This window comes from Phallusia mammillata, chromosome 1, assembly GCF_965637545.1.
Source record: "Phallusia mammillata chromosome 1, kaPhaMamm4.hap1.1, whole genome shotgun sequence".
NCBI lineage: Eukaryota > Metazoa > Chordata > Ascidiacea > Phlebobranchia > Ascidiidae > Phallusia > Phallusia mammillata.
In genome coordinates this window covers 19,303,644-19,325,363 of record NC_137252.1, presented here as the reverse complement: position 1 = coordinate 19,325,363, position 21,720 = coordinate 19,303,644, and the positions used below count along the sequence as shown (strand labels likewise).

At 41.1% G+C, this 21,720-nt stretch overlaps 1 protein-coding gene across 1 annotated transcript; it reads right to left on the bottom strand.

Annotated features, from left to right (window-relative positions):
* Nucleotides 1-4,534: 4,534 nt before the first annotated feature.
* On the bottom strand, nt 4,535-20,990 carry LOC145225018 (fibrillin-1-like). Its single transcript, XM_080091662.1, has 59 exons — nt 20,516-20,990; nt 20,360-20,448; nt 20,151-20,291; nt 19,995-20,084; nt 19,839-19,934; nt 19,552-19,737; nt 19,312-19,437; nt 18,992-19,114; nt 18,533-18,706; nt 18,289-18,456; nt 18,080-18,217; nt 17,891-18,013; nt 17,456-17,581; nt 17,292-17,392; nt 17,084-17,228; nt 16,850-17,011; nt 16,620-16,781; nt 16,441-16,554; nt 16,250-16,369; nt 16,034-16,183; nt 15,780-15,962; nt 15,475-15,666; nt 15,251-15,407; nt 15,084-15,187; nt 14,803-14,925; nt 14,601-14,729; nt 14,365-14,487; nt 14,183-14,297; nt 13,982-14,118; nt 13,783-13,905; nt 13,590-13,712; nt 13,390-13,518; nt 13,233-13,320; nt 13,008-13,165; nt 12,758-12,921; nt 12,490-12,679; nt 12,299-12,418; nt 12,033-12,169; nt 11,790-11,973; nt 11,518-11,643; nt 11,265-11,387; nt 11,080-11,196; nt 10,846-10,968; nt 10,651-10,773; nt 10,461-10,586; nt 9,976-10,185; nt 9,352-9,474; nt 9,170-9,289; nt 8,975-9,100; nt 8,617-8,751; nt 8,411-8,533; nt 7,920-8,072; nt 7,673-7,852; nt 7,437-7,559; nt 7,269-7,369; nt 6,831-6,975; nt 6,545-6,752; nt 5,869-6,009; nt 4,535-5,743 (listed from the first exon to the last, which is right to left on the bottom strand). Exons 1-59 carry the CDS (start codon nt 20,794-20,796, stop codon nt 5,128-5,130), a joined length of 8,736 nt encoding a protein of 2,911 aa, XP_079947788.1. The 5' UTR covers nt 20,797-20,990; the 3' UTR covers nt 4,535-5,127.
* Nucleotides 20,991-21,720: the final 730 nt, after the last annotated feature.

The window sequence follows — 21,720 nt, the reverse complement described above, 5'->3', positions numbered from 1 at the left end:
GTAATTGTTCTTTCGGTTCCGCATTACTTAAAACATTTTTCTCAGTGTTGAAAAAAAATGGGGTCGCATGTAAATTCTGATTTCATTTTCCCTTAAATTGGGGTCGCCTATAAAAAAGGTTGAAGACCACTGCCGTAACTAGCCAAAATCCTGCAATCAATTTTCCTTTTTCTGAAAAACACATTCAGGCTTAAGGACCACAAGCCCTCGAAATAACTGAGATAAATTTTGTCAGGGATTGTGTATCATGACAACCCTATTCTAAATGTCATACATGCCACATCACGTTATATGCGGGCTACGGAAAAGCGTATGATCGATGTGACGATCAAGACCGGGTCACGGGGTGAGGTAAATTGAGGTTACCAAAAATTGTAGGTATGTTACTTACTTGCAAATTGCAATAGTTTGTTTCAGGGAGCAGTGTGTGTGCCCAGCAACCATTTCAATACACTTTCGTTCTCTTGAAAAATTGCGTTTAAATCTTGCGGCACAAACTGAAATTTTAATCTTGTCACCGCATACTAGATGTGCTAAAAACAGTCTAATGTTGCTTGCTTTGTGCCGCAATTGCATTTACGTTACTTCACTATCGTCCTGTGTCATTGTTTGGTACCATAAACGAAAACTTCGAACCGTATTCGAATCTATTTTGCAAAAAACGTGGCAGCACATTCTCGAATACTTCTTGTTAAAAGGTAACCGACAATTCGAATTGTAATCGAAAAATGTAGGCATGATTCGATTTTACCAATTGTCACGTTGCCAAAAACCGGCAATATTCGAACTGTATTCGTAAAAATGTAGACGTGTTTTCGATTTTACGAGTTGCTAGCAAAAACTTATTTGCGTATTCAAATTTGCGAATTCTTTTTTTGCGTATTCAAATTTGCGAGGGTTGGCAAAGACCTACAACAATTCGAATTGTAATCGAATGAATTCACGTGTAAGCTTTTGTATTTGTTGACTAAAATATTAACATTAACTATTTTAATGGTATTTATGTGGTATCGAATGAAAGCAAAAATCATTCGAATACAGCACGGTGTGGGCAAGGCAAAAGCATTCGATTGACGAATTGCCCCGTGACTATATATCGTTGGGGCGAAATCCTTTTTGCACCTCCATTTTGGCCTCCAAGACTTACAGCCCAAGGTCAAACTCCACCAAGTTAAAATCATTATTTACTGTGATCTTGGCCAAATGACATACAAAAAATCAACGCGTTTGTATCGCCACAAAAATACCTTGTCACCTCAGAAAAGAATAATAGACACATGATATGCCAACTGCAATCGATAATTGAATGCAGAATGCGTTCGCGGGCCGCACAAAGTCTACCACCGTGTCGCGTGCTATGGGTTCGGACCACCCTGATCTAGCCAAAAGAGCAATGTTGTTGTACTTTTTAGTGTAAAGACGTAAAGACGTAAAGGTATTTACGGTTTTCACTTTCGGCAAAAATGTCTACTCTTCGCCACTCACGGGTAAAATAGAAGAATTGATGCAGCCAAACGCTCCTTGCCAAGCAGTTCCAAAACCAGGATAAGTAGGCCACGCAAATCGACAAGCCTACGGGAAGGCCCACACGCAAGCATTGTTGAAAAAAAACACCATGTCATAAAAATCACATTTGTAACTGTGTACCACTAGGGGCCTATAACTGCAGGGGTCACCAAACTACGGCCGGACCTGGTCCGCCAGGTCGTTTCATCCGGCTCGCGACCACATTTTTTGGTTTTCCAAATCGTATTGATATCTTCGTAACATTTAAAAATTAATATTCTTCTTACGAAAGTTTTCCTGTCGCGATATGTAGAATTTGTATTACCTAATTTCATACGATTGCAACGCCCAGAATTGATCAAAGCCAGTGTGTTACGTCACAAACAAGACTACAAGTGTTAATTGTGCGCAAACAAATGCCTTCTTTGGTTACTTGTGACGTAATATACAAGTATTGCTCGTAAGATAAGGCTAACTATGCAGTCAACAGTCGCATCACCAGATTTTAAATGGGTTCGTAGAAAGACCATATCTTGGCGCCCCTGTAAAAATCGCCTCGCGGGCTAAGTTTGGAAAGACGGCGCTAGGGCATGTAAACAATGCGGCCCGCGCGAATCATCATTAAACTTATCCGGCCTGGAGTGAAAAAAGTTTGATGACCCCTGGCCTCATTCTCGTTAGCTTTTAAATGCAAAAAGAACCACGACCATGGAAAGAAATTATAAATTATGACGTCACAATTAGAATATAGTAAATCCACAAGTTATGTAGGGGAGATGCGGGACCATTGGGCATGAAGGACCTTTGGGCCATCATGCGTTTCTCTCAAACTGGCCGCTGTAGCGAGTTCTCAGTCATACGTTAAAGTACTTGTGTTGCAATAGTTTTAAAGCTGTAACAACAAGAAGGTCAGTCACTTACAGAAGAAACTGTGAGCATAACTAAGTTTTCGCAGCTTGAAAGTAAATATTTTGCTCCTTTACATTTTTGTAATTTCTTTATAAGAGAAAGCTAGTTAAAACACGAAGTTTGCAGGATATTAGTTAGTTAATTGTAGCGTTAGATGAGCATTAGTATTTCTTAAGTTAATCTGTGTAACGTAGTTCAGTAAGATAAGTTCGTAATGGCGGCAATACAGGACCATTGAGCCAGTTGTTCACAGGACCATTGGGCATGGCCCTTTGACTTTACACCATTGGGCATGGCCCAAAGGTCCTTGGCCTATGAAGCTATTGAGGCTGGTTGTATTTATTTCTTTTGATTAATATTAGATTTCTTTTTCAATAAAATTGTTTTATTTTCAAAACAACACTTAATAAGCTCCCTCATCCGTGGTTCAATGGTCCAGAATATCACATGAAAATACTGGCCCAAAGGTCCTTTATGCGAGGCTCAATGGTCCCCAAGGGTAAGGACCTTTGAGCCATATTTTTTGTAATTTTTAAAACGGAATATTTTGCCAACTCATTTCCAAATAAGAAAGTTATGCCCTTGTGTAAGTGTGTTAAAACGTGTAGTATTAGTACAGGTGTTCAATGGCAATTTTTCTTTCGAACTCAAAGAAATAGTCATGAAAAACTGAATTTTGGCCCAATGGTCCCGCATCTCCCCTACACTTGAGATACAGTTGTACCATGTATTTTACACTCTTGTATACAGTGGTTCTCAACCTTTCGTGGACTGTGGCCCCCTAAAAGTAACTTTTGGACCTTGTGGCCCCCTACATGTAATTACCCTGTAAGACCATGTGCCCCCCTTAAAAAATGTAAATGTCAAACTCACATTCGAATTCGGTACTAATTTTGGCTTCAAATACGTCGAATAGAGTAAACAAGAAACCGTAATCGTAAAAAACTTAACATAGACAAATAGTATGTGAAATAGTCGATTATATATAAATTAGGGAATAAAGTTATTTGCAACACACACTTAATTATGTGGATTAAAAAAGAAAATGGCTATTAACGGGTGTTTCTGGTGAACCTACACCCGTGGCCCCCCGGAACACAGCTTGTGTCCCCCCTGGGAGCCATGGGCCCTGGTTGAGAACCACTACTCTAGTAAGTCTGCTCTAAAACACAAACCTGCCAGTTGTGATACTTGGCTATAGGTGTATTGTATCTGGCACACCCCAGTACACCCCATCAATGTGGTACAGCCTTTAAAAATTATGTTACACCCTGGGGTGTACGATACACCCGGTTAAAAAGCGCTGGCCTAGACTAGACTAAAGAGCAGGGGTGCTCAACCTTTTTTGACTCAAGATCGACTTTTGAGGTATTCAAACTCTCGGGGTCTACCATTAATTTGCATTTTCCCTGCCCAGTTTTACGTTTTATCGTGGTTTTGGATAATTTGTTTTACAGTGCCAAAAGCGCTATTTGTAAACTTGATCCAATACTAATATTTAAAGTACAGTATTGAGAAAACAGACCAAACCACTCATTTATTTAAAAAGAGAGCAACTACAAGTACAAAGTAACAATTACCACTGCAACTATTACTTTTGTGACGTAACAATGAGCCCTTTGAGTATTTGTGGTGTAAACATATAAACATAATCTGACGAATAATTCTCATAGTAAGACTTACATGACAATTATTCATCAGTATATGTTGATAAATATAAAATAAGCTTATCGATGTACAGGGACACTCCTCAAATTCTGCATCCCTCGCGATCGACTTAAAATCAGTATTTAATACCTTGTATCGGGAAACTTATTCTTCACATAATTTCCCCCATCTAATCCTGCGGAGCCCGCATGTAGCCGCTGTAAGTGTTCAAAGAAAACTGAAACCTGCTGATAAGCCTGCAGATTTTGTATTGGAGTTATTAACGCAAGCGCTGCTTAACAAGGTAACATTTAGTGCAAAATTTTTAAGCTATTGTTACTTTTTCATCGTATAACAGAGTGTATTTTAACATTATCCATTTTCTTAAATGTTACTCAATACCTCCATAACGTAGGCTGCTAATAGCAAAATATGATCTCGCTGTTTCTGTAACCTCACAAAACAATGCAACTAAATGTCGCTAAAATTGTAATGGCATCAGCAGTTTACAGAATAGGAACTTCCAACAAGAGCGAGAATGTCTGAAACCACGATGTTATATACCAAGCAGACAACAATTTAGAAATGACATAAAATAGTGAAACGCGTGACTGGAAAATGAAAGACTTCGATGCATCATGATATGAATAAAAAATGAATAATTAAAAAATGTGTTTTAAGTATTATGCTACAAACTTCAAAAACGTTTCGTAATTTGTTAACTGTAGTTGCGGTTTGTAAATGCATTGGCAAGAGCGTGTCAACATGGAATAGTCTATTTACAGTTAGAATTGCTTTAACAACGGACAATTAGCCTACAAAGGATAAAAAATATGCTGGAATTAGATAAAATGCTTAAGCGCAAAATTACAAGCTTTGGCAGATAAAGCACGACATTCTCGAAAAGGCGATTATAGTTTGTGTCTGGCGTAAAACGTGATCAAATGGTGTCACTCTGAAGAGCAGAACAAAACTGATGGGTAATTATTCCAATACTTAGTTTTACACGGCTGATCGACTTACTGAGCCGCAGATAAGTACTTTCGCCGCGACATCACTGCCCGTTCATGGATCCTCAACGTGAACTTTAACTTCGAGGACAACTTGACTTGCAAGTGCTTGGCCGATCAATTCACTTTCCAGCGACATTTTGCTGATATCCGCCTCACTAAGAGTGCTCTTTGCCTTCAACCGTAGAGTGTAAATACCCGCTTCGACCAAAACGCGGTCAACTGCATCTGCTGCATGCTTTGCAAAATGCAAAAACGTGGTCTGGTCGGTATGATGCATGCGGAATCTGCGGTCCTCGTTGCCTGATATTATCGAGTATCTCGAGTGTCGTCGAAGTTGCTTTAACGATGGTCTGAGATTTAGAAGTGGCGTGTGGTGGGTGACGTTGTCGGACCGCAAATAGATTTCAATCGGATAAGTTTCATTTACTGATGCAAGGCCAGCCATATCGTGCTTTTCAATAAATTGGCCTTCTGATGCGGACCTTTTGCTTCGACGACCAGTGTCACCACCTGGCATACAGTTGTAGCAAACGGTATTTCGGCGCTGCTGGTATGGGTCTTGTGCTTGGGGTGGCCCGAACATCGGTGGCGGCCCATATGGATTGAATTGGTTGTACTGCGGTATACGTTGTCTGAATCCCCCTTGACCACCAGCGTTCATGCAATGTCTGTAGGACAAAAAGATGACACGTTTGCAACACCCAATGCCATTTTACAACGTTCAATACTACTTTAGGTTTTATCTAGCCAGCATTTGCTCCTAAATTTGTGACTGTTTTTCTTTGTCTCTTACCCAGAACCAAGGCGGAAAAATCCCCGTGGACATGAACAAGAGAAACCTCCGAAGGTGTTCCGGCACCCAAAGTTGCAACTTCCGCCTCCCATTTGACATTCATCAATATCCATGCATCCACCATTTACCTTTCTTAAACCGCTGCACACAAACAAAGGCATGTTACGTTTTTTTTATCATGATTGACTTACATTACCATTTTTTTATATTTTTGTTTAGTAATACCTCGATTCTTTTATAGATTATTTAATAACGATTGACCACTTGCAAACAAGTCAGAACAGTGGTTTTAGTTGCGAAGGAGCTTCAAATTAAGTGTATAGGTGTATAACTATTCATACATAATTGGTATATGGAATACATAGTTATTGTGTGTGGATTACAATGCCCCGCGCTTGCAAGTGTTATGTCCAAGTCAAAGACACGAGCTTGGGACCAAATAAGTGGTTGACAATTCCACCACCCATTTGCAAAATTCAATCTGTGTCAAAAAGTATTTCAAAACAGCGCGCGGCTTAAAAACAGTTGCAAAACGGGATTTGGTTGTGTGTAGTTAAGAGGTGGGACTAAAAGAATGACCAGACGATAACTGGTTAAACAAAAATGATTGCACAAAAAGTTTTCTGCGACAAATTTCGTCAAAAAACTTATTTTCCGAGTATTAAAAGCAACCTACCTTGAACAGCCACACTGGAATCCACCTCGTGTGTTGCTACAAAGTTGTCCCTGGCTGCATGGACTATGTACACACTCGTCAACATCCTGGCAACCACGGCCGTATAGGGTAGAAGTAAAACCCCTTGAGCACAAGCATCTGAAGGAGCCTGGAATGTTTTGACAGTTTCCAGCACATCCGACTTGTCCGCTACCGCATTCATCAACATCTGCCACATAAAACGTTGAAAGTTTCGTACGCTATGTAAACGACACACCTGTCAAATTTGTTAACAAATCGTCCTTACCCATGCACTCCTCTCCCATATTGCCACGACGGAAGCCACGCGGGCACTCGCAGTGATAACTTCCGGGGTCATTTCGACAAATTCCACGTGGTCCACAGACTCCTGGCATATCTACGCACTCATTTTTGTCCACACATTGTGCACCCTGTCAACATTTTCAAAGTCAATGTCAACTTTCTACATGCATTTGTTGGAAGTTAAATAACATGTTATATTTAAGAGATTTAGAGTGTAAATTTAAAACGCGTCCTCTATTCAAAATGCTAAAACTTAAAAGTTGACTTTTTTATTAGGATAATTTATATGTTCTAAATCCTATATTTAGTGGTTATTAACATACAAACTTACAGCAAATGTACTATTGTTACCTAATTTTATTTTGGTCTCTACAACTACACCACATAACGGACGCTGGCCATAGGTGTCTATAAGAATTACCTCACGAACGAACCCATGCGGACATTCGCATTTAAAGGAGCCGACTGTGTTTAGACAAAGATACTGGCAATTGTGACGCTTGGTGGCGCATTCATCGACATCTATAAAAAGACAAACCACATAAATATTCTGTCAGTGCTTTCACTACTTGGGTGACATTCTACTTACCAACACAAGAAACACTGTCACCATCAACCTGGTAGCCCTTCGGGCAGACGCATTCAAAGCTTCCCTCCGTGTTGCGGCAGTCAAAACTACACGGATTGGGTGTGCTCAGACACTCGTTAATATCTAAACAAAATGTAGCATTGTAGAAACTTAATCCAACAAATAGCTATTTTGAGTCTTTGCCTATTCTTTAGGAGTAAATGCAGTTTATGAAACCAAATCACAAATATACCAACCCAGGCAAACTTGTTTGGAGATTGATGGTTCGTAACCGTGCGAACAAGCACATCTAAAACTTCCAAGAGTGTTAATGCAAGTTCCATGGTTGCAGAGACCAGGAAGCACTCTACAGTCATCAATGTCATCACCATTAGGTTGGTAACCGGGTCCATGGGGACAAAGCAGCAAAAACGCAGCTATAATAAAATAGGGTAAAAACTGTTGGCCGATTTTTGGTTTCTGCAATGTTGCCTCTTTGCTAACCTGTTCCTGGGTGAGGACATTCTTCGCAATCTGCTCCCCATCCTTTTCCTTTGCCACAACAACACTCGGCTTTGGTAAATGGAAGTCCTGTTGTGGAAGTGACTTCGCACATGCGCTGATGGACTGCAGTGTAGCACTCACCCTGTCTGGTGTCTAAACAAATTCACCTTGTATTATTTGGCGTCATTTCAGTAAGGCCATAAATTGTATATCAGATCTTATGATTAGCGACAATACTCCAAACAAGCTTTTACCATACTTGGGAACCGCTCAGAATTTTTAAAGGAGCCTAATAACGCGGTAAACTGATTTTCAATCTTACTAATGCCAGGTAACCAAACGAAGATGGGCTGGATAAAAATTGGTCATATTGTGTATTTCCAATAGTAAATAAAATTTTGGTTGTTGACTCATATATAAGTATATACAACTTATATTAAGTTTGGTAACCAAAGTTTTAAATATAGTTTTGATAAGAAAAAAACAATTACCAAGACACATCTTGTGTTCTGCGTCGTACTCGTAGCCTTCATTACATTGACACTCATAAGTTCCGTCCTGGTTGATGCAGACTCCGTTTGTACATACACGCAATTGGTCACACTCGTTCACATCTTAACATAAAATGTTGGCAATGTTATAATTTTTTCTACCTTTTGAGCTGTTTTCAAAAATATTAATATAACTCAATGCATACCAACGCAAGTGTCAGAAGTTCCAACTCTTCTGTATCCCGAGCGACACAGGCAAATGTAATATCCGATAATGTTTTTGCATTCCATGCCCTTTGTGGCACAATCGTTGTGTAGATCGGAAACGCATTCATCAATATCTGTACGTCAAAACAAACAAATTTCAGATTACAACAAAACGTAGTTGAAAACGTCGTTTTTGTACATTTACAATTTTGGCACAAACATCTAACAATTCCAATATTATTAAAATGATACCATGGATTCGTTTTCTGAGATTGCACTACACGCGTTTTTACGACTTTAGCTTTTACTTTTTATTGCAAACAGTTCATTTGTCAGAGACATAACACAATTTCTCACCTTCGCACATGTTTCCATCAGGTCTTAACTGAAATCCTGAAGGACAAGCGCAATGGAAGCTGCCATCGGTGTTTTCGCATCTAAAGGCGCATTCGTTGATTCTGTCGTCAGCGCACTCATCAATGTCTTTCAATTAAAAAATATGTGTTAAGTCATTTGGCCAAAAAAAATTAGCGCGATGAGAAACCGTATTACCATGACATGCAATGTCGGGTCCGTTGTAATATCCTTCATCACATTCGCATTCAAAGCTACCTTCGGTATTTTGACATGTTCCGTGGCCACAAGGGGAGCCATTCAAACATTCGTCGATATCTAAAGCACAATAGGAAATATTACGAAAACATTGGAGGAATTTGTTTTCTTTAAAAACTTACCAATGCAGCGCCGGTTGGTAACGTCCAATTCAAATCCCTTGCTGCAAACGCATTTAAAGCTTCCCGCCAAATTTACACACTTGGCGTTGATACATGGGTCGTTCGCAATACATTCATTAATATCTGTTTAAAACAAAATGTGGATTAATCTTGATGCAATGATATACCTGTTTAAAAAAGCTGAAACTTTAAGAACAGAAAAAGTTATGTATTTACTTTTCAAAAAACGGGCTGCATGTGAGAATTATCATATTGGTCAACTAGAGGCCAAACGTTACAGAACGTAAAGAAAATGTGCTTAATTTTAATTTTTCCTGGATAAATATTACATACTAAGTCAATGGTTCTTAACCTTTTTTCCTTGCTGCACCCCTTTCAAATTACCAACCAATTATCGCACCCTCTTTCAAATCACCAACCAATTTTCGCTCCCCCTTCTGTAATTGCTTAAATAGAATAGACCTAACCAACCTTAATGATTCAGCACCCCCGCACCCCCTAGGAACAGTTCTCGCACCCCTTGGGGTGCGTGCACCCCTGGTTAAGAACCCCTGTACTAAGTCCATTCATTTATGTCACAGATAGACGTAATTATAAACAAAATGTGTTTGTCAAAAAACTTACCGCTTTCAATGCTTCCGTATCCACATCCATTGGGGCAGAGATCCGCAAATTCAGTTGAATTAATAGCTGGGCAAGGCTGACATTGGTCGTCAGTTCCCCATCCACCACCGGTACATCGACAACAGCAGTCGTCCCTTCTCACAACGCTTGATCCAGGGTCGTCACAAACTCCATTGACCACAGTTGCAAAACATTTTTCCAGTCGTGTGTCTACAAGTAGCCGAATGCAAGGCAATTAAAATCTTTCAAAGGTAATTCCGGTCGTTGGCCAAGTTTCGAGTACAAATATGGTGGCCATCGGCGTCGAAATTACTTCACCACCGTATTTGGATGAAAAAAACAAGCACTTAACAATTGGGGAACAACGGAAGCTATGGTATATTTGTCTGAGCAATATTTGTCTGAGCCTGAGAGTTGTTCTGCACGAGTGCCGGTAATAATTTAACCTTTTGTCACCACGTGCCAAAACACTTGTCATCACGTACCTATGCACATTTTTCCATTCCTGCTTAGTACGAATCCTGAGTCGCAGTCACACTCGTAGCTTCCCTCCGTGTTGGTGCATCGGCCGAATTTGCACATCGCTTTTGCGTCCTGGCACTCGTCGATGTCTGAATTGAAACATCGATTTGAGTTTTCTAACACAAAAAGCATTCACCAGGGACTTTAGATTACCTGTGCACGACTTTCCGTCAAGACTTTCATATCCGTCAGGACAATAACATTTGTATGAACCGTCCATGTTCTGACAGGTTCCTACTCCACAAATGGTCGAGTCCAATTGGCACTCGTTTGAATCTATATTAAAAGTGGCAGTTGTTATCGAAACAATTCATCTCATATGGCAAGTGTTTGAAGCAATTAACCAACCGATACAGATTCGACCATCCGGAGTGACATCGTATCCGTCGTCGCACGCACACACAAAGCCGCCAGGAAGGTTGTCGCAAACCCCATTCTTACATTGACCTTCCTCGTCGCATTCATTGATGTCTGAATGAAGTTGAACAATCACGTAAAAAAGGCATGCGCACAGGAAAATGCGGTTTTGTTGGAAGATCAATTGGTAAATATATGATTCATGTGATTTATCCGGTCACGTACCAATACAGTCGCCATTGTTAGAAATTCGGAAACCAGTGTCGCAAGCGCAAGAGAAGCTGCCAAATACGTTCATGCATTTTCCACGCCCACACGGGTTCCTGTCGCACTCGTTGACGTCTGTGTATCAACAAATACAATAAATAAAAAAGTGAATCTCATCGCCAGTCGAAATAATTCAAACTCACCTTCACACGCTTTGCCTTCGTTGACATCTGTAAATCCCTGGTTACAATCGCATACAAATCCTCCATGGGTATTTTGGCAATCTCCGTTAGCACAGGTGCTGGCCAACAAGCATTCATCGATGTCTGTAAAAATCGAGTCATATAACGTGTTTGTGACTTATTTTTACCGTCTTTAAACTTTTAAACAAAAAAAGAAAACAAAATAAGACTTTTTTGAAAATCCTTTCTGCCAAATACAAATGTTCGCAAATACCTTCACATTGATCCGTGGCCTCGTTGAACACAAAACCTTGACGACAGGAGCACAAATATGATCCTGGTGTGTTGCTGCAGTCTGCATCAGCGAAACACAAATCCTCGTCCACGCACTCATCGTCATCTGAGACAAGATCATAGTTTGTCGGCAAACAGGAAATAGACAACAAACATTGACAAACAGAGCGCAACATCAAAATTGATTTCCTTCTTTAGCCGTCCAAAAACGTTAACTATGCTGGACTGTTCCACATCGACATACTTACGCACCTTCGCATATAATGAGGTCCTGGTTGTAGTGATAACCTTTCATGCATTCGCACCTGTAACCATCGACAGTCTGAATACATTCACCGTCTTTGCACACTCCGGTGGCGCAAATATTCTCAGGAAGGGTATAATTTTCGGTGCCACAGAGCGCCAAAAATTCTGGCGTGCTTGGTAGGGGACATGGCTAAAAAAAATATTTTTGTAGAGAAACTAGTTGTTGCTAAATTTCATCGTCAATATTACCTCGCATGGGTTGTTCCAGCCTTCACCGATGTCAGGGAAGCAACAACACGTTTTCTTAGTAGTCTCAAAAGTCAGTTCGCTGGTACATGCATCCGCTGTGACATTGTAGTATCGGTGACAAGATGCTTCCCTGATGTCTGTTTAATAGAAATATGTATGTAAGTTCGCCGACAGGCGCCTGTACCAGACATGGCAAAAATCTAAAGACCTGTAATTCTAAAATGCGCTTAATGCTTTCATTGACATTTTGCAATCAACCAACCTACCTTCACATTTACGTCCGCCAAGGATTGATTTGTAACCTTCGGGACATGCGCAGTTGTATCCGCCGACAGTATTCAGGCAAGTGCCAGCGCCGCATACGTCATGTTCGCACTCATTCACGTCTGCGCAAGTGCAATACAAAAATAACAATCAGGGCCTATGCTTGCTTGCCAAACAATCCGTTAACGTTTACCTTCACAAACGTGCGAGTCTTCGTTCAGGATAAAACCTTCATTGCAGTTGCAGATGTATGAACCAAAGACGTTAATACACTTTCCGCCTTGACATAGACCTGGTAACTGGACACATTCGTCAATATCTTCCAATAGAACAGTGATGGGATTTGGAACGAAGCCGTATCCGCCAGGACATAGCATGTCGTACTAACAACAAAATCGTGCAATTGGTACACCGCTACAAACACAGCAATTTAAAAGGACACAATCATTATTTTCACTTACTTCCGGTGTACCGGGCAATGGACAGACTTCACATGGATTGCCCCATCCCTCTGCCTTCGAACAGCAGCACCTGGACTTTGTAACTGAAGCCCCGACCCGGTCTGTGCAGATTGGTGCATTTTCATCGCCCTCGCTATTAAGATAGCAATCTCCGATTCTGTTATCTGTAAAGTTAATCGAAGTAAGTAAGTACGTTTGAACAATAAGTCTATACTTTAAAAGGGGTAATAGTTAAACATTCATAACCTACCAACACAACCGATTCCAGTCGGGTTAGGTTCGAATCCCTCTGGGCACTGGCATTCGTACGAGCCCTGGGTGTTCACGCAAATTCCGTTGATGCACTTGGCAACTTCGGCGCATTCATCGATATCAGTGCAGTTTCCTCCCTGTTCGTCCTTTTCGTAACTGCGAATATAGTTTATATGTGTTATTTGGTGTTTCTCGAATGGTGAAAATATTTGTTATAACTTACCCGTTCAAGCATACACAAGCAAAGTCCCCTGGAACGTTGTGGCATCTTCCGTTTACACAGACGTGGTCAAATGAGCATTCGTCGATATCTAAAAAAAGAAAAACAAAAAGTTCATGCCAGTCTCTATAACATACCTATTAATACAACATCTACACACCTTTGCAAGCTTTCAAGTCTTCGGTTGGCGCAAAGCCCATAGAGCATTCGCACTGAAAACTTCCTGCTATGTTAATACATTGACCGTTGGCTCCACAGAGCGTGGTGTCCTCCAAACAATCATCGTTATCTGTAAATTTTCACAAATTTGATGGGGCTTTTTAAAATTAAAAGCATGAAAAAACAAACGTTTGTACTAACCAGAGCAAGTGAATCCATCCCCGTGGTAACCTTCATTACAATCACATGTGTAAGTTCCGAGTTTGTTTCTGCAAGTCGCCTGGTCGTGACAAAGATGAGTTCCAGTTTCACATTCGTTGTCGTCTATTTAAGACACAACGTTTGTCATCGAGACCAACACAAATAAAACCAAAGCTATTTATGAACCACCCACCATGACACATGAATCCATCTCCATTAAAACCGGCAATACACTGACACGTGTAACTTCCGTCCGTGTTGTTGCAGTCAGCGTTCACATGGCAGTTATGTTTCGACATTTCACACTCGTCTTCATCTGAATATAGTGTATACATATAGCCAGTCAGAGACTTGAAGTTTATTCACAATTTTTACATATTTGTTAAACGTACCAACACAGATCATTTGTCCTTGTGGGACGCAATATCCATCATCACACTGACAAGTGTAAGAACCCCTTGTGTTGTGACAACGGCCGTGCATGCACGCGTTAGGGTTCATGGCGCACTCGTCAATGTCTTCACAGAACCTTCAAAAAACGGTACCAAATTTTAGGTTGTTATCTAACGGTATGAAAGTTCTTTAAAACGTACTGCAAGTCGTTGGTGGCCATGAAACCATCAAAACAGACGCATCGGAAAGCACCGTTGGTGTTTTCACACTGACCGCCGCCACATCTGTTCATTTGTTCCATGCATTCATCCTTATCTGTCAACACATGAAAATTATTTAATAATTTTGTGAACATTCGTTTATTGTCTTCAGTAGAAAGTACCTGCGCAAGTGTGTCCGTCGAATGTGAGAACAAATCCGTCCTCACAGGTGCACTCGTAAGATCCAATAGTGTTAGTGCAACCCATGTGACATCCGCCATTGTTTACTTCACACTCATCGATATCTATGCAAAAATGTAAGTAGGTTACAGGTCAAACCGTTTTACAAACTTGGAACTGATTATGAAAAAACAGCAGAAGTGGACTGTTAATCTGCAAACTAGCGTAAAGTACTTACCGACACAATCTTGTGCATCAGCTGTTGCACTATATCCAATATCGCACAAACACATGTAATAACCCAACATGTTTTCACAACGTCCGTTTGGCTCACACAGGTCAGGTTTCAAAGCACATTCGTCGATATCTGAAACAAACGGGAGACATATAAATAAACAGAGACAAATTTGAAAGACGCCATGCGATTTTTGGCTGCTTACCGACACAATTTGTTCCATCACTGCTGAGAGATCGTCCTTCTTGACATGTGCACTGATAACTGCCTTCGGTATTGATGCAGTCACCGCCTGTGCAGTATCCTGGCATTGTGCACTCATCCACGTCTAAAGTTCAAACAAATATGTTCGATTGTTGTATTTAAGTGTCCAAAAATATTTCTTATGTAGGGTATAACGACAGTAGGTAGAAGTTTAACTGAGATTAAAAATTGGTGAAATGAAAACAAAGTGATAAAAACCAATAACTGGCAATAAATACGTACCGACGCACACTTTCATCGACAACGATGGTTGGTAACCTTCATCGCACACACATTGGAAATCACCGTCCACATTTTCGCACACACCATTTCCACACAGACCGGGACTAAAATATACAAAATTATCCTTAAAAAACTTTTGCTCTTTAAAAAGTACAGAAATACGTTACCTAATTTGACATTCGTTTATGTCAGAGCAGTTCTTTCCGCCTTCGTCCAGCGTAAACCCACGATTGCATTGGCACATGAAGCTGCTGTCGGTATTTTTGCAAACACCATTGATACAAAGATGCGGAAACAAGATACATTCGTTCATTCCAGGGAAGACTACAGTAAATTTAACTTTACTATTCTGCTAAACGACAACCTTTAAACCGACTTTATATGAACATACCAGCCAAGTCTCCCTTCTGACAAAGGTTAACAAATTCTTCGGTTCCAATGGTAGGACAGGTCTCACATTCATCACCCCAAGCCTGACCCACTGAGCAGCAGCACTTGGCCTTGGTAATTTTGCTGTTATCGGTTGCAGCGGGTGTACAAGTATTGTCCTCCAAGTTCAAGTAACAGTAGCCCACGCGCAAATCTACAACGTTCACAGAGAAAAAATAATGAAACCAAAACTAGTTTCCGTTAGCAGTGATTTGGCAACACATCGTTTATCAGAAGATTAATAGCAGTAAATGAATATAATCTTACCAGCGCATGAAGTGCCATCGGCCGAAAGTGTAAATCCGGGTGGACAAACGCATCTAAACGAGCCGATTGTTTCAATGCACTCAGCACCTTCTTGGCAATAACCGAGATCACATTCTTTAATGTCAACGCACTGATCAGTGGTAATATCAAGCTTAAATCCCTCGTCACATCGGAATCCAGCAGCTACGCAAACACACTTTGTGTTAAACTAATGTCCACAATAAAAATAATTAGTTCATTCAAAATAAATGTACCAAGAGTTGCACAGTCAAGGCACTCTGTTCCATGTCCCCAAGCAGCACCCATCGAATTGCAACATTGCTCAGCGGTCATTAGGCGGTCACCGATACTTCCTTGACATTGTCCACCGTTAAACTCAAGCCAGCAACGTCCAACACGAACATCTAAACAGCATTAAATTACTTACATTTGTACACATGAACAAATAGACATAAAATTACTGTACAAACCATAGCAAACGTGTTTGGTGACGTCTAACATCGCTCCGTCTTCGCATACGCATCTGTACGTGCCGGGTTCGTTTACACAACGAGCGTTTGTGCACGGATTGGACAAACATTCGTCAACGTCTGTAGAACAAAAAAGTTTGCATGATAAAACCTCGACAGTATGTATTTAAAAGCATCAAAGATATGTGTACCTTCGCAAACATCTCCACTGAGCACAAATCCTACGTTGCAAGTGCACATGTAGGATCCTGGTGTGTTGCGGCAAATTCCATTACTGCACAGGTTTTGGGTGCATTCATCAAAGTCTAAGAGAAAACCACTCATGAATACACTGTTTTGGAGAAAAAACAATGCATTTTCATCCACTTACCGATGCAAGATTGTTGGTCGTCAGCAACTAGAAACCCTGTGTTGCACTCACACCGGAAAGCGTTGTTTCCCATATTTACGCAGTGGCCGTTGACACACGGATTTTCCAGCAGTTCGCATTTGTTTTGTACCCGGTAATTCGCACACAAGACGGCATAGTCGGCTGTAAATTTAACAATAAGCTAAAGCGGGAAGAATGCTTAGTTGCCAGCAATAACTTGTTTTCTTTACCATCGCCTTCCTCAGCACAAGGTTCGCAAGTGGAACCCCAAGCACTTGTTGCTCCAGGCACCGAACAACAACAATCTGCCCGCGTGGTTGCCAAGTGAAGTGCGTTGTGTGCCCGACATTGACCATTTCGCACGCTTCGGAAGCACTCGCCATCAGTAAGGTCTACGATAGAAAGCTTACTAACTTTCCATGCGCTTACTGCGATTCATAATACTGTAATGGAAAACACTTTACCTAGGACACATCTTGTTCCACTTTCGTCTAGAACTTGGAATCGGTGACAATGACAACTAAAACTTCCCATCGAGTTTTCGCAAATGCCATTCACGCAAGGGTTGTGCAAACACTCGTCAATGTCGCCGCACGAATCACCACTGGGCTATAAAATAACACAAAAATCATAAACACGATGCAATGAATCGTAACAACAAATTATACTTACCAGAAGTCGGAATCCATCATGGCAAACACATTTGTATCTTCCATCCATATTAACGCATTCACCATTTGTGCACATGTTATTGCGCTCACACTCATTCTCATCTAAAACAAACATAGTCATAAAACCGAAAATGTTGAGATTCTAGTTTAAGTTGGCAAGTATACCTAAGCATTCTGTGCCATCTGCTGACAAATAGTATCCAGGATGACACAAACATTTGTAGAATCCATCGATGTTGATACATCTGCCGTGTTCACATAGGCCTTGGTTTTCGACGCACTCGTCAATATCTACCAAGAACAATACAACATTCATGGGGACCAGTGAACAACAACTTGAATAGTTAGACACGACCTAGCCCAAAACTATTTCTCCTCAGATTTTGCATGCGATAAAGCCTCTATCGTCCCATTGTTAAGTGAATATAACTGCTGGCTGGTTTCCTAAAATGGCTGCTTGATATTATGTTAAAAATAGCGACTCGAGTTTGTGGTTTGAACAAGTTTTAAACCTCGCCTTGGTTTCCGATTTTAGACCAGCCTGTACACGGTCAGGTAAATCATTAGGTTCCAAAACAATGGGCAGCTAAGCCTACAAACCGTTGCAATTTTGTTGGGTGGGGGACACTCGATAACCGCTGTGACAACTGCAAATGAAACTTCCTCTGGTGTTGACGCAATGGCCATTGTCGCACAAGTCGCCCTGGCTACATTCATCGATATCTGAAGCAAAGTGTCAATGTTACACGCAATCGCTGAATGACAATATTATAAAGTACGTAAACCTACCAACGCATGAAGTCTGACTGTCGGGTGCATTTTCGAATCCATGATGGCAATAGCACCTATAAGATCCATCGGTGTTCAAACAAGTTCCATACGAACCACAAATGTCGCCAGCCCCAACATCCGTACACTCATCGTCATCTGTGGGCGGTGTTGTATGTAAATCTTAGTAATTACAAAACCTTTCGCTTTGATTGACGGACAATACATACCGATACATCTCTGTCTGTCCACAGACTGGTGGTATCCTGCGTTACACTCACAAGCGTAACTGTGTTGTTCGAGTAACGGAACACATCTTCCGTTGGCACAAGCCTGCTCGTCCAAGACCTCACAAATATTGCTTTCAGATTGTTCTGGACATTGTTGTTGATATTCAGCTGGATAAAACAAGATTGTTAACCACATTTGTGCTACTAAACGCACAGAACGGCGTCAAAATGGAGGTGCACTTACGTGTGCCAATTGCCGCGCACCTCTCGGCAAATTGGCCAACAGCGGCGAAACATTTTCCCAAGGTTTCCTGTCCAGACTGCATACAACAACACATGGTGCGACGGACAAGATTGCCCAGAGGATTTGCGCACATTCCAGACTCGATTGCGGTGTAACATCTTCCGGGTCGATTTGCTGGCGAATTAGTAACAAACTTTATCCGATAATAGTCCGTCATTTAAAAAAATAACTCTTTTAGTATGTGGTAAACGTTTAAGATTTCTATTCAAAAAAGTAACTGAAGATGCATATATAATCCAAAAGATGGGGAAATATATTTTCAGGAGAATATTGTTTGGTTGACCCAGGGTTTGTACACTAGGCTTTGGATTTTGTTAATGTAGAACAGTTATCGCCGGGAAACCTGGCTCTTTAGGGGTGGATTTCAATACAAACTACGTTTGATTTTATAAGACTTACATATGCAATGAAATCCATCGTCCGAAAGTTGATAATCTTCCGCACATTCACAACGGAAGCCTCCATCTTCGTTAATGCAAGTCCCGTCGGTGCATACGGAAGAGCTACGGCATTCGTCAACATCTAAAACAAATAAACGTATAATTGTTTGTTTTACAAAGACATAATTTGCGGGTCCAATTTATACGCTACTCTATTTGTTTCCGCATCGGCGAGACAATAATACTTTGATTTGATATATGTGCGCCACAATGAGAAAAATCTTGCAGAATTTTAAGAACATATCGCGTTACATAGCTATATTTAATTCTACAGCTTACCAACACATCGATGCATGGTTGTATCGTATTTGTAACCTTGTGGGCAATTACATGTAAATGAGCCGTCGGTGTTAACACATTCACCTCCCTCACAAAGTCCCGGCATGATTTCGCACTCATTGATGTCTGTAAACAGTATACGGCGTCTTGAAAATTATTGAACTAAAACTGCATATATTTAAATTGCAAAAAATCGTGAACGTTTTTTTAGGTGTAAATGATCAAATTTATCATTCTGACCAGTGCAATGTGGTGGAAGTCGTCCTTTGCTGCAGTTTCCGACGCGTGCCGGGCATTCCTCGCATGGGTGGCCCCAACCTTCACCAACTGTTGCGCAACAGAAGAGTTTGGTGCACATGACGTTTTGCACTTCGTTAGTGCATGTGCTGTTGGTGCGGGTAAGGAAGCATGGCCCCTTCCGGTAATCTGTACACGTACGTTTGTTAGAAAACGACAGCTTATGTTTTTAATTTTTAAATGTTTTTGCTAAAATGCAAAATATTTTTTCGTGTTTCGAAATGCCTCACCTCTTTCGCAGCGCATTCCTGTAAAGCCATAGACGCACTGGCATCTTCCTGGGGTGATGCAGTCACCTCCGTTCAAACATCCGGGACCGCAAATTGCTGCAATGTTATGTACAATTACTAAATAAGCAGGACCTTCGTAAGGATATAATAACTTACCTTGTTGGCAATGTGGTCCTGTGTAACCATATCTACAATGACACTCGTCTGCAATGCATCGTCCACCGTTCTGGCACCTGCAGTTCATTGCTAAAAACACGCGTTTGACTGATTTGTTTTGTTCAAAAAATGAATAAAACTTTAAAAAATACTAACAAGAGGAAGATGACGACGACCCCGACACCGATGCATAATGATGACGTGGAAGACATCGACGCTTGTAATTTAAGTCGGGGCACAAACAAAGGTTAGGCATCTCGCAGTTTCCTGCTCCACAAGCACCTTCTTCACATTTGGCTAAAATCAAGTTCAAGTTAGTCTAAATAAAGTTCAAAACGATTCCGACAATGCACAAGCTACGTCACCTTGTGTACATTTTCCATCCTTGTCAAGGACCCAGCCGCTACAGCAAAATTTTGATCCCTTTTCTTGACATACGTGAGGCCCACTTAGTCTGTGAAGCACAATGAAAACTACCACACTGTACCGTAAATTGAAATCAGAACACTAACTGGACTTACTCAATGCCCATACGGCGACGACGTTCAAGTCCAATGTCTTCCTGTCTCCTGTTTGGGAGCGCGGCATCTGCAGTTCTTCTAAACTCAGGAAGTCCACGGAAGTTAATGGGTTGACGACGGGCATGATGGTCGGTCCTTCTTGGTTGGTTACGAACATGACCTCCTGCTCTGGGACTCCATGGCATCCAACGTCGTCGCGGATTTTCACTTCGTGGTGGCACACCACTAACCACGATAGCAAGTGCAGCTACGAGCAGCCCCAAAACCCACAAATTCTTCATTGAAAATCGTGCAGTCCTTCGCAGTGTCAAAGATTATTTCCAACACAGTGTAAAAACAAGACCAAGAGCAATTGAAGATATCTTCACTGCCTTTAGTCTGTTGTCCGAATGCAAAAAAATCACTATTAATGAAAAGTAAAATGCTTTTGAAACTAAAAAATGGAATTGCACTAAAATAGCTCGTCAGCACATTTCCTTTGCAACCTTTTCTGGCGACAACTGCAGTGCGAATGTACTAATCTTGTAGCGTCGCTTGCTTTTACACTGTTTTAATTTGCTGCTAGTTCGTAAAGGGTGGCGACAACATGACATGTTTACATTGCAAGCTAGCGACACGTTTAATTTACATCGCTTACAGTTGGGTGACAAGAAAAGGTACAACTTGTTGAAACAGCTCACCATCGCAGCATACAACACTGCTTCTGCTCAGGGCTTTGACCCAGCCCGTTCTGAAGAAAATGCTCCTCGCGTCTGGACAGAAAACTCTAGGAACGACTTTTTTTCTCACTCAGCGCAACCTTAATCAAAGAACGTCAAACGTACCTAAAGTAGGCTAGGTGGATTCGCCTTTCTCCCAGCTCTTGCAGGCGCCACTTCAAACGAACAGCTATCAACATTAAATCCTACTTAACTTCCGTTTAAATCAGTTATCGGAGTTCTACTTTTGCCGCAGGCGCAGCAATCGGCTAAAGGGAGCCTTGATTCTTCTTTGTTAGCGGGTTGCAACATTTGACTCTAAACCTTTTTTCGCACGTGCTCATGATTGATAAGTGGACATGGGTAGCTGTTTCCTGGCAGACGAAGCAGAGTTATAATTTGTGGTCCTCTATCAACGTGCATCACACACGTCTAGACACCGGACTAACTATTATAACTAAAAACTGATCATTAAATGAGACTCCCAACGTACTTAACTAAAATGTA